Raw genomic sequence first — 13,444 nt, forward strand, 5'->3', positions numbered from 1 at the left:
CAAATTTGTCAAGTAGTCTGGTGACTCAATTCCAAGACCAGACCACTTATGTGATATTTTATTGTGCTACATTCCATTGTGATCATACATTGAAAATGGTCCAAAACCTTGCCGTAAATTTTTTTTTCCATTTTTTCAAATTTTTGCAGACTGTTGTCATAGAGAAAAATTGATAATTCTTGCGATCTGGCCTTATAAGGATTATGTATGAATAAATTGCAGATGAGCTTGTAGATTTTTCAACTCTAGCCGTCCGAACAGAATGTGGTGACATTGTGGCTGATTGCAACCCGTCAACTGTCACAATTCTGATAGTTTGTCCTTTTGTTTTTTTTGCCGAAACGGTAATTTCTATTCTACATTATAGGTAACGGACATATTTAAAATGGTCAATGAAGAATCATAAGGAGATTGAATCACCACCAGACTAAATGAATAGCTATGCATCCACTTATAAAACTTTCAAAAACTAGGAGAAGAATGCAAGTTAAGAAATTTAATCCCTTATCCTACATTCATTAATGAGAGTTTTAAGTCTCTTCTTGGTAGCCAACTCAGTTGGACTGAAATAGTTACATGTTAGTTTGCCATTTCTGTCATCGTAGCTAGGCTGATTTAGTTACATGTGACATAGTTTGCCATTTCTCTCATTTTTTATGGATTACGTCATTGCATATGTCTCTATTGATCTATTGATTACAAAGATAAAGAAATCAACCATGTTTTTTCCCCTTTTTTAGACAAATAAAGTGGTAGTGGTATTCTAATAGTTTGGATATCAAATTTTTTTCAATAATATTTTGTTTGTATCATAAAAATATTTTTCAACCCACATTTTTATTTCACATATATCATATCACAAAAGTACTACACTAATTATTTCAAATAATACTCTATCCAAACAGAGAACAAGTATTCTATCACTGCTAACTTCGTTAGGCATCACCGCTAATTTTAAATAATACTCTATCCAATATGATGGTAGTTCCATTTTAAAATTCTATCACTGCTAACTTTGTTAGGCATCAAGGACAAGAATCATCGCAAGACCAAGAATTTGTCCCACCAAGTCTAAAATGTCATTAGATGGAAACTGCTCTCACTGAGTTCAGTTTTGTCCAACTAATTGATACAATTCTTCCAACTTTTGGAATAAATTTGTATAATTTTGATATAAATTTAAATTTATCAACTCATACAACTAATTTTACACCAATACTATATGAGTTTATACAAAATATAGTAAGAATTATACAAACAGGATTTGAACCTGACAGAATTCAATTTGTAAACCCGAATCCGTTATTCGACAGCCAATCATACCTATCAAAAACTTTAAAAGGGCTTAGCTAATTTTCCCCGGATCTTATCCCACTTAATATTTGGGAAAGTTGTTGATTAAAAAACAAACAAATGAATACATTTCCATAATGTAACTGGATAATCGAATTAACAAAAAAAAATTAAAAAAATCTACTTTTACAGTTCCTGAACTAGAATTGGAGTCCACAATCTTTATTCATTTGTGCAATCGGTAAGCAGGCACTACCTTTGAATGCTTAGCCCTTGAAGTTACCAAACCAAAAGCCTCAGACATATTCAAACCGATTGGCTGAATGTTATCTGCAAGTTCCCAATTGAAACAATGCACCAACTGTGAGAGCACAAAACGCACAACAGTGAGCCCCAACTGCAAACCTGGGCTAATTCTTCTGCCTGAGCCAAATGCTACAAGTCAGAAATCTTGTCCGCGAAGGTCTATTACGCTATCCTTGAATCTTTTGGGGATGAAGGCCTCCGGATCAGGCCAGACATTTGGATCACGGCCAATTGCATATACATGATTCGCGGTTTTTTCTGAATATGGAAGTCATCAACTGTGCAATCTTGAATTGACTCGTGGGGGAGCATTAGTGGTCCGACAGGATGAAGCCTCATTGATTCTTTGACAACCATGTCCAAATACTCCAGGCCCTCAAGATCTGATTCCTCAACAATCCTCTCCAATCCGACTTTCTCTCCCAGTTCTTTCTGGAGTTTCCTCATGGCCGCTGGATGTCTAAAGAGTACTAAAATGGCCCATTCAACTGCTGTCACTGAAGTGCCCATCGAGGCTACAAGCATATCCTGTTTTGTTGAGGTAAATAAATGAATGAGCAAGAAAAATGGAGATAATTATCACAGAGACTGCAATCATTTGATATAGGTATGGAAACGAACCCTTTAGCAGCAGACAACAATAAAGAAATGATCAACACCAATGAAAGTAAGACAAGCACTGCTGTTCTGAAGAGTTAAGAGCAATTGCACAATAATTCAGCAAATAACTATTTCTTGAAATTTTATTAGTCCAGAGATTATGACAAGCTGAAAGTTTTGTAGAAACAATAAAGACAAAATTCAACAAGGTTAAAATAACCAGCTATGTATGTGAACAAGAATTCAGCCGATAAGAATTTAGAGCAACCACACTTACGAACAAAACAGCTTTGACATGACGACGGTCAAATTCGAACTCAGACGTTCGGAAGCCCTTTTGGACCTGGAGGCAACCCTCTCCTCTTCTTCATCAAGAATAAATCTTGAAGAAAATAGCAAAGTCCAGCCAAGGCTAGAGTTGCCCATAGCCAATGAATGCTCATCATCATTTCAGCTCTCCAAGCAGCACAAACTGTTAGGAAATTGATGACGGAATGTAAAGAGACAAATTGGATTGGAGTATCTTATTTTGTCTATTGTATTCCAAATTCCAATTTAGCTAAGTTTACCATTTTTTCCTTCTTTGGTGTTGTTCGAGTTGTCCTTTTCAGCTTTTTAACTAGTAATTTGTTTGTCCACTTTGTATCATTTACCCTCTTTTGGTTTAGTGTTTGTTTACATGTTCCAAAACTATACATAATGCACTCATGATTTGAATTAAAGTATCATGTTCCAAAACTATACATAATGCACTCATGATTTGAATTAAAGTATCAAAGTAACGGAATTTGCAATTCATAACGAAATTAACTAAAATGTCAAAAATTCCCCTATGTAAAGTTAAAAATTATTTATTAACCACAGAGGGATTATATATATGTATTAAAAATCATAAGAGAGTTATATGATAAAACACTAAATCATAACAAGGTTATATGGTAAAATATAAAATTATATGGAGTTAAAGTGTCATGCATATTATGTATATATATTTTGGTCATTTCAATCATTTTAATTTTAAGCAACGGTAATTTTGACATTTTAATAAGTTCTGTTACGGATGATCATTTCCGCCACTTTGACACTTTAATTCAAACTATGAAGGAATTATATATAGTTTTTAAAAATATAGGGGGTTATGTGACAATTATCTGTACCACTGGGGGATAAAATGTAATTTGCTCTTTAATTATTGGTTTTTAGTTTTAGGGAGTTTTTTACTTTCAGTTTGAGCGTTTTTTTTTTTTTTGGCATGCTCTTAATGATGAATTTTAATTGTTTCATTGTATTATTTCAGTTACAAACAACTTTTGTGACAGTTAATTAACGTGATTTATATTCATTCCTTCATCATTATTGAAATGCGTTACAACTATTTTTATGGATAATAGTTTAGGTAGTACAAACTACAAAAATTTCTACTTATATTACTTGCACTTCCATACTCATGATACATTTATAGGGAGTACAGATGGCTATAAATAGACATATAGATATAAATAGATTGATAGATATAGGTAGATAGACAGATATATTCAAGGCCTAACAATGTACAAGATCAAATAAATGTGTGACATACGCTTTAGAGATGTCATTTCAGTCAAGATCTAATATTCAATTAGCAAGAGAGAGGAATTCGTACCACTTCACTTGCCATTTGACTTCTTTCTTTTTTTTTTGCCATTTGATCTAAATTCTCAGTGTAGACACCAAATTTTTTTCAAAAAAATTTGCTAATTTTTATTGTATCTTTATTTTTATATTATTGATAAAAAAAATTTGCTAATTTTTATTGTATCTTTATTTTTATATTATTGATTAAGTAATCATTTTTATTTTATGTTATTTTATAGGAAAAGGAAGAAATGGAATTTTAAAATATTCTTCATTTTTAGCCCAATCCAAAAGAAAAAAAAATCAACTAAAATCCATACAAAAAAATTCGAACAAAATCCATGCAACAACCCAAAGCAAACCCACCAAAAAGCCTGAAGATATAAAACAAGAGAAGGCCCATTTGGCCCAGCTTCATTTTAAAAAAAAAAAAATCTTCTTCACCCGACGAACACGCGCGCGTTTCTTCACCTGAATTTGCAACAACGAAACCACAGTGCCCAAAAAAATAGCTGGAATTTTTTTTGATGCAACCATCCAAAAACCTACCAAGAAACAGCTGGCAAAACAGTCAAATGGATCAAAAACAGCCACATAAACCCATTTTCTTTTTTATCCCAACCATTCATCTTAGATTTTAGGGTTTTGTCCCTTATAAATAGAAAATAATGCAGCTTTTAGAGAGAGGGAGATGGTTAGGAAAGTCGGCTAAGCATAGGGGAGAGAAAAAGGAGAAAAACGAGAGATTTTTTTCTTAAAAAAAAAAAAAAAGAAGAAAAACATCAAAACAGGGCTGACGAACCAGCGCTGTTTGTCTCGGTTTTGGACTTCATCCGAAGTCTATTGAGCGAGATCTTTGTTAATGCACCATCTACGATTGTAGGGGAGCAACTTTCATTTTGAAAATTTCCTGAAAAAATGCCTCTAGATCCCTCGAATTCAAGCACGAAGTTGACAGTTCATCAGCACTTGAATTTCTGTAGTTGGGTCGAGTTTGCTTCGATCCAAGAAGGTGGGTGTGTTTTCTTGCGATTTCCCATGTCTACTTGAGTTCAACATCATCCCTGGGTAACTATGGCATCCTTCCTTGGTTGATTTAATGTTGTGCATGTGATTTTAAACCATTACATGTGTTTCCGTAGGTTTAAGTCTTAGATCTCATCCTTCTCATGATTTGTGGTGTTTCATGGGTTTGTTTGATATTTAAATGAACTCATGAGACTGTGAAGAGCATGTTTATATCAAAATCCGACCTTAAACCCCCTTAAAAATAACTTCCAACGAGATTTATGGTCGAAATTTTTTCAGATCCCGACGGGCTGACCCGTCGAAATCTTCATCCTCTTTCAGCTTTTGTTTTCTCATTTTTCTTTGTTTTTGTTTGTTGTGTCAAAACTAGTTGAGTTGAGGTTATTTATGTTTGTGTGGCTAAAGAAATGGCTAATGTTTATTTTTTTGCTTAAGTTTATGGTTGGGCTACAAAATTCAATCCCAATACTTTTGTTAAGTTTTTGGTAGAATAAGTCGGGTCGGGATATTTTCCTTAATGATACAATTTGGTTTAATTTTCTCGGGCCAAGGTGGTGCAGCACAATTACCCTAAAATGGCCCAACAAGGTTTTTGTATGCAATTTTGGCAAATCAGAAATGAATTTTTCAATTTGGCCCCTGATCTTTCAAATAATTTTATTATAACCCTAAATTTTGAATTTATTTCACTTAAGTCCTTAATTTAATTACATGTTGGTCCCTAAACTTTATTTTTACTTGATTTTGACCCCTAATTTTTTTAAAATATTTTTTGATCTTGAAAACCTTCTAATTTTTGAAATTTAGTCCCTAATGGTTTTTGTTTTCTTAATTACAATTGTTTATCTTTTTTTAATTGTTAATCATGCTTCATTTAAATGCATCTAATTTGTAAATGTTAGGGATTTTTATATTTATTCATATTTTTTAAAAAATAATAAGGTGAATTTGCTATATGTTTACATTTTCTTTTAAAGTGTTATAAATTAAATTGGTGCCTTGATCATTTTGTTGGTTTTGGAGTAAAATAAGGCAAACTCTATCTCATTTAACCACTATTTCAAAAAAGGTACCCTCTATTATTCTTTAAACTCTTTTTATGTGCTCCTATGTGTTTTTTATGTGTGATTGTATGTTTTATGTATTTTTATTTACTCATTTCATCCATTCTTAGATTTTATTTATTATTTAATTTCAATGTTTATTTGAAAGGCATTTAAATGCCAAATTGTAATAGATAGATCGTACCCTCTTGTGCAAGAAATGCAATTAGATAGGCAATGTAACAACTAATTTTTGTTGTTTGCAAAACATGTAATTAGTTAGATAAATGTAATAGATAGATTTATTATTGTCAAAACTCTCCTTTTAGATTGTAGTTAGGACTCTCAAATGTAATGGTTAGGTTTTTATTTGCTTGCATACTTGTGTGGTTATACGTTCTTTCGCTTTCTTAGGGTTTTTGTTTTTAGATATTATATTTTATGTGTTATGTGCTCTATATGTTTTATTTATTTATTTGTTTTATTTATACTTTATATGCTTTATTTATTTATTTATAATGAATACATGACATTACCACACTAGTCCAATACTAGTTGTGACTTTTCTCCCGATTTCTCTCTAGTCCAACGCTAGTGATAACTTATAGAATTGGGTTAGTCCAATGTTAAACCCTTTAGACCGTTTACATGATAGATTCATACTTTATATGACATTTATTGTATTTTATGCATTTTTTTCATTTTTAGGTTATTACGATTTGCATGATATATCCTCTATATTAATCCCTTATCCCTACATGTGCAAACCATGTTATTTAGACTTGTATTTTATTTAAGTAATTAGGGAATATGTTAGTTCATTTGCTTGCATAAGTTAGAAGAATCACCCTTCGAATAAGGGAAATAGACGAGTATGATTTTTTTTAGCCCTAACATGCTCATATTCCTCTCTATAAGTAGAAAGATCGAGTCACAAATTTTAGTTCTCCGTACCCATCATGTTGCATTCCATTTTCTTTGGTCACTTATACTTTTGTATATAATTTAATTTTCTTTTTTCAAATTTCATCTTTGCATATTCGTGATCTTTTCAAGGGATTAATTTGGACTATGCAATTAATACGATTGATACCAATTAAATCTTGAATGGACATTTTATCCCTTTCGATATCCTCTTTTAAGTTTAGGTTTGCATTTATATAGGAAGCATTCAAACGTGATAAATTTAAAGGTTAAATTAAAAAAATTTTGACTAAATCTTGCAATTAGTTTAGACTAGGTTGAAAGGGTGCCTTAACTTTGAATCAATCGAATATTTGCCTTTCTTTGCTTCAACCGTGATTCTCGAACTCATTTCCTATTGTTTTTCAAAGATTTGGAATTGTGAAAAGTGTTTTATTTTTATTTTGTTTTATTTTTGTTAAAAACATTTTTGGGTGATTTGGTACACTTAAATTCGATACCAAGTGACAATTTCTATTTTCTTAAAAACTCTTTTAGACTAAGTTTTGAGCCCAAACCGTCGCATTTTTTAAGGTACACATCTTTATTTTCTAAATAAAAAAAAAAACTCATTTTTCTTACACTTTTCCTTTCATTTAAATTTGGGGCGCGACACTCAGCTCGCACTTGAATGAAATAAAATTAACCATCTAAGATGTACCATTAAGTCAAATTTAGATGAGAAGGTAGAAAACTCAATTCATATCCTGGCTTGCAAGTTCAAGGAAAAATGTTTATTAACTAGTATATTGTAATATTTTTATTGTGTTAAAGGAAGCAGCTTCTTTAGAACGAGATGGAAACAAAAGTAACAAAATTGACAAATAGGCAAATGCTTGTGTCATCTATGAATTGAAAAGAAGCAACCAGCAAAACGTTAAAGAAGACACAAAAGTGCATGCAAAGTCTTGAATTAAGTATGCCTTGCTAATACGTCTTTGTTAACATTTTCAGAAACTAATGATAGCTCACATATCTTACACGTGATGATTATTATTGTCAAAAAAAAAACTTACACGTGATTATATTATTCAAAAATATAATATTGTTTTAGATATTAAAATTGTGGAATTCCGATTGTTAACATCATAATATAAATTGCTATGTTTCTATTTTCTTTAACCAATTATTTTTCAAAATATTATTTGAAAGACAATTATAGATCAACCTTTCCAAAACTTTTCTTTACTGAACTGTTTAGATATTTTGTCACTTTAACCCTAAAACATCAAACATTTTGATAGTACTGCACTTATATATCAATACAATGTTTAAGGTAGAAGTGACAATCGAATGGAAAATTTAGCTTATATTCACTATTGAGGGCGCCTATTCTTTTTATACTATTGTTTTGGTATCTGCATCAAATGTTTTTGTCTTTCCAAGGGATTTGAGTGACCTAAATTTTTTCTTTTTTTTATGTCATTTAATTTGAATTTTTCAACTTTGTGATTAACTTCTTGTTGTCCTTTGTGTCATTTTATGATTTTTATTTAGTGAATTTTTTTCCATTCTATTTTTTTTCTATTAATGATGGGTTATAAATGTTTCATAGTGCTAGTTCAATTAGAAGTATATTGCAGCCTTCATTTTTCTAATGGTTAACATGATTGATAGGGCAAATTACCATTAGTCCCCATGTGGTTTTATCTATTGCCACATAATCTCATAATATTGGGAAAATGACCAGTTTCATCCCTTACATTTCACAAAAATATTCTTTTCGTCCCTCACTTTTAAAACGAAGCAATTTGGTCCCTGACATTTAAAAATTAAACCTATTACATCCTTGAACCCAATTATCAATCTGAATCAAACCATCTATCAACTTAATTACAAATTTTAGGGGGTATAATTTGTAGATCACTTGACTAACTCAACTTGATATTCACGTGAAGTTTAATGAACCCAAAAATAAAAAATAAAAAATTATAACAACTAAAAGAAGAATTAATCTTTCTTACAATGTCATTGTATATACTGATGGGTTTATGTACTTGCCACATCATTTTAATTTAAATTTAAACGCCACATTTTGTATTTGTGATATACATCTAGACTCGCAAGCGTATATACTAACGGTACATGAAAAGATTTACCAAAAAAAAAAACTCTATTATTTCAAGACAAAGAATGACCTTTTATGATCTTATACTTTTTATTTTTTTTGGTTCAATAAATGTCATGTGAATATGATGGAGTTGACGGAATGATCTATCAATTCTATCTCCGAAATTTATCACTGGGTTATTGGATGGTTTGATTTAGATTGATAATTAGATTCAGGGATGTAATAGGTTTAATTTTTAAATGTCAGGGACCAAATTGCTTCGTTTTAAAAGTGAAGGACGAAAAGAATATTTTTGTGAAATGTAAAGGATGAAACAGGTCATTTTCCCTATTTCAAAATATCTACTTTACCCCTATATGGTTTCATGTAAACTAGAAATTTAGAAGAAAATAGCCTTTATAACATCATTAATTGAAATATTAGTAGTGCCCTTACTTAAATGCTCGATCAAATGATGACTTTACCACTTTATACAAAATCATAAAGGGATTATGTAGATAAATGCCAAAAATGCAGAAGGATAAAGTGGATATTTATACAAATAATAGGAGACTTAAATGGATAATAAGATTTGATCACACACACTTTTAGTGCACGTGTGATTTGATCGCGGTAATTAATTATGCATTTCATTCATTTTTCATTTTACATAAAACCACAAAAGAATTAAGTGGTTATTTTGAAATCCCAGAGGAGTCATATGTCGTTATGCAACCATAGGGGATTATATGTAATTTATCCTTGATTATATCATTACTATTCAAATCCAATGCAATTATTGTTTACAGGGAAATTTGAGCATCAACAAAACTAGAACCAAATTTTGCTTACGCTCTCAATCAAATAAAATTTGTGATACTTCTAAAGAGAGTATAGCTAGACAGACATATAGATAAAAGTTGGAGCCCACACTCTCTACTCATTCTTGTAATCGGTAAGTAGGTACAACCTTTAAATGCTTTGCTCTTGAGAGTACTAAGCCAAAAACCTCCGACATATCCAAATCAGTTGACTTAATATTATCTGCAGGTTCCCAATTGAAGCAATGCACCAACTGTGCCAGCACAAAACGAACAAGGAGGACCCCCAACTGCAAACCAGGGCAGCCTCTTCTGCCTGAGCCAAATGGTATGAGTTGAAAATCTTGCCCCCGAAGGTCTATATTGCTATCTTTGAATCTTTCAGGGATGAAGGTCTCAGGATCAGGCCAGACATTTGGATCGTGTCCAATTGCGTATACGTTTATGATGATCCTTGATTTTTTCTGAATGTGGAAGTCATCAACTGTGCAATCTTCCATTGACTCATGGGGAAGCAATAGTGGGGCCACAGGATGAAGCCTCATGGTTTCTTTGATAACCATGTCCAAATATTCCAGGCCTTCAACGTCTGATTCCTCCACAGTCCTCTCCAATCCAACTTTGTCTTCCAACTCTTTCTGGAGTTTTCTCATTGCCTCAGGACGCCTGAGGAGTTCTGAGATCGCCCATTCAACAGCCGTGACTGAGGTGTCCATTGAGGCTACAAGCAAATCCTGTGCAGTTGAGGTAAGGAATTGGCGGAGTTAGGCATAATGTCAAGATCAAAATAGGTATCAAATTTGTCTTCATTTGTTGCAAGGATTGCAATTATTTGATTTGGCTATGAAACAATCCCTTTCTCAACAGATAAACAAATGAGAGCCTCAGAAAAGAACGCTGGTATTATTTTGAAGAAAGTAAGAACACAGAATTCCAGATCATGTTTTAAGGTGCAAAATTTTGCCAACTAACGACAGATTTAGTTATTTGAATTTGTTTAGTCCAGAAGTTATGACTAACCGAAAATTTTGTAGAAAAAAGCTAATAACAAATTCAACAAGCAATACAAAAATCTGGTGCTATGGGCTACGTATATGAACAATAAACCAGCAAACCAGAAAAGGTCTAAAACATACCAACAAGACGGCTTTGACATGACGACGGTCGAACTCAAACTCAGCTTCTCCAGATTGCATAATTCCCATCATGATGTCTACAACGTCCTTGGTTTGCTTGTGCTCCTGAGACTGTAGATGCTCATCAATGATTTTCTCAAAAAAATTATCAAACACCTTGGCAAGATCCTTAAACCGGCGAGTAAGTCCCTGAAGGTCAAGCACACCAAGCAGAGGAAAGTAGTCACCGAGGTTAGGCGTGGCCCCAAGACGAAGTGCTTCTCCAATGACATCTCTAAACCCCCTATCATCAAAATCCTTGTCCATATATTTCTTCCCAAATATCATCAAGCAACTCATATTTGCACCCAAGGAAGAAATTGCTGCAGTAAGGTCAACAGCAGCACCATCTGAGGCAGCCTGTTTGAGTGATTTAACCAATGTTCCAACCTCTTCTCTTCTCATTGGCAGAAATGAATTGATTTTGTGGCTACTGAGCAGCTGCAGAATGCAAAGCTTACGCATGTTTCGCCAATACGGTCCATATTGGGCAAAAGACAAGTTCCTTTGCTCATAACTAACGTACCAAGAAGATTCATGATAAGGCCTACTAGCAAAAACTTGATCGTAAGTCTTGAGAAACTTTTCAGCTGCTTCAGGGGATGAGACAATGATTGCTGGGACATAACCGAATCGCATGTACATTAAAGGGCCATGCTTTTTGGCTAGTTTTGCCAAATCTTGATGAGGATTCTTGCCTAACAGATGCAGATTTCCTATAATAGGAAGCCCTTTTGGACCTGGAGGAAATCTCTTTCTCTTCTTCATCAAGAACAAGTCTTGAAGAAAAAACCAGACTGCTGCCAAGGCTAGAGCTGTCCATAGCCAATGAATGCTCATCATCTTTCTCAGTTTGCTTAATGGTATTCTAGTGCTTCTTTTTTTCTGATCTAAGAATGGGCCTCACAGCAGCTATTTATGTCTAGTAGTCGTATTGGATAACTATGTGTAAAGCGTAATAATTTGACGGTTGTGAATGAAAAATTGTATTACGGACAGAGTTCACCTACCCACAAGAAGCTGACTGAAACTTATCACATTTCTAAGCACATAGAAAAATTGTATTACGTACAGAGTTCACCTACCTACAACAAGCTGACTGAAACTTATCACATTTCTTGATTTCTTGATGGCCAATTCAACTAGACTGAGTTAGTTATATGTTACATAGTTTTCCATTTCTTTCATTTTTATGAATTACGTCATTACATATGTCTCTACTGATTACAGAAATAAAGAAATCAATCATATATTCTTTTTTAGTTACATGTTACATAGTTTGCCATTTCTCTCATTTTTTTTATGGATTACATCATTATATATGTTTTCATTGATTATAAAAATAAAGAAATCAACCGTGTTTTTTTCCTCTTTGTTAGACAAGTAAAGCTGTAGTGGTTTTTTTAAATACTACTACTGTTATGGTCAAGGACACCAACTTGCACATTTGATTTTCTACTGTTGGATCCGTGAAGCAATTGAAGATCTAAAAGTCAATTGCAAGCTACTCTCCACAGTGATTTCAATTTGATTAAATTCATACTCAGTTTGCTTAGGAATGGAAGAAAAATAATGACCTAAGATATGAAGTAGGTAAAGAAATAAATTCGTACTTTCGTCTAATATTATGCATTGTTTTGTAAGGCTATTTTATTTATTTTTTTATTCAATTAATAGTTATTGAATCTTAAAATAACAAAAAAGAATTAAAATATAATATTTATGAAGAAAAAAAAATATAATAAAAATGAAACAAAAAAGGAGATAAAAGATCCATTTTACACGAAAATAAAAATCTCTAAAATTTGGGAACTGAACCATTTTTTAATTTATTTCTATCACTATCGTTGATTGTGCGTGCCTTACTGTAGGATTTTCCTGTATACACTCTCTAACGTAAAGGCTGTGAAATATCAATCTAAGGGGCATGAGCGGTCATCAGTTACGCCGTGTGCAACGTGTGTGGAGCCCGCAAAATTTTGTACTAAAGTTACACGTTGTGTAAACAAAGTTACGCCGTGTGCAACCAAAGTTACGCGCTGTTGAAAATGACCAAAACCTCCAGGAATGGTTGCACTGCCCCTTGTCCCCATGCCAGATACAGCTGACTTCTCCTGTGCTTTTCCAGATATTTTTATGGCAAGATGGGAAGATGTTCAACGCCATATGTTCACTGAAATTGACATCCGAACAAATCTAAACTCAGTGGTCACCAGGTCCCTGAACCCTCACCTGCAGCAAAAAAAATTTAAGGATAGTGCCATAACACTCCCTTGATCTAGTTGGATCTATATACCCACTAACCCCTAACACAAGCCTCCTTAGGCTCCCTTTCTCCCTAAATTATGATAGAGTAAGTTATACAATGTATCGTTGCTGGCAAAAAAAAAAGACATCCGAACAGAAAGTGATGACATTGTGGTTCCCATCAATTGTCACATGTTACAGAGTTTGTTGTTTTTTTCTTTTTTTCGAAAAGATAAGTCCTCTTATTCTAGGTACAGGAAATGGTCAAACCTAAAGAGATCAACGAAAAATCTTAAGGGATTG

The 13,444-nt window shown here is 32.9% G+C and overlaps 1 protein-coding gene across 1 annotated transcript; it reads right to left on the bottom strand.

The window, feature by feature from the left end:
- Positions 1 to 9,657: 9,657 nt before the first annotated feature.
- Positions 9,658 to 11,760, bottom strand: LOC113778372 (cytochrome P450 CYP736A12-like). Its single transcript, XM_027323763.1, has 2 exons — positions 10,856 to 11,760; positions 9,658 to 10,453 (listed from the first exon to the last, which is right to left on the bottom strand). The coding sequence occupies exons 1-2, from the start codon at positions 11,735 to 11,737 to the stop codon at positions 9,839 to 9,841; spliced, it is 1,497 nt and encodes a 498-aa protein (XP_027179564.1). The 5' UTR covers positions 11,738 to 11,760; the 3' UTR covers positions 9,658 to 9,838.
- Between the last annotated feature and the right edge of the window lie 1,684 nt (positions 11,761 to 13,444).

Source organism: Coffea eugenioides, chromosome 7, assembly GCF_003713205.1.
Source record: "Coffea eugenioides isolate CCC68of chromosome 7, Ceug_1.0, whole genome shotgun sequence".
Taxonomy (NCBI): domain Eukaryota; kingdom Viridiplantae; phylum Streptophyta; class Magnoliopsida; order Gentianales; family Rubiaceae; genus Coffea; species Coffea eugenioides.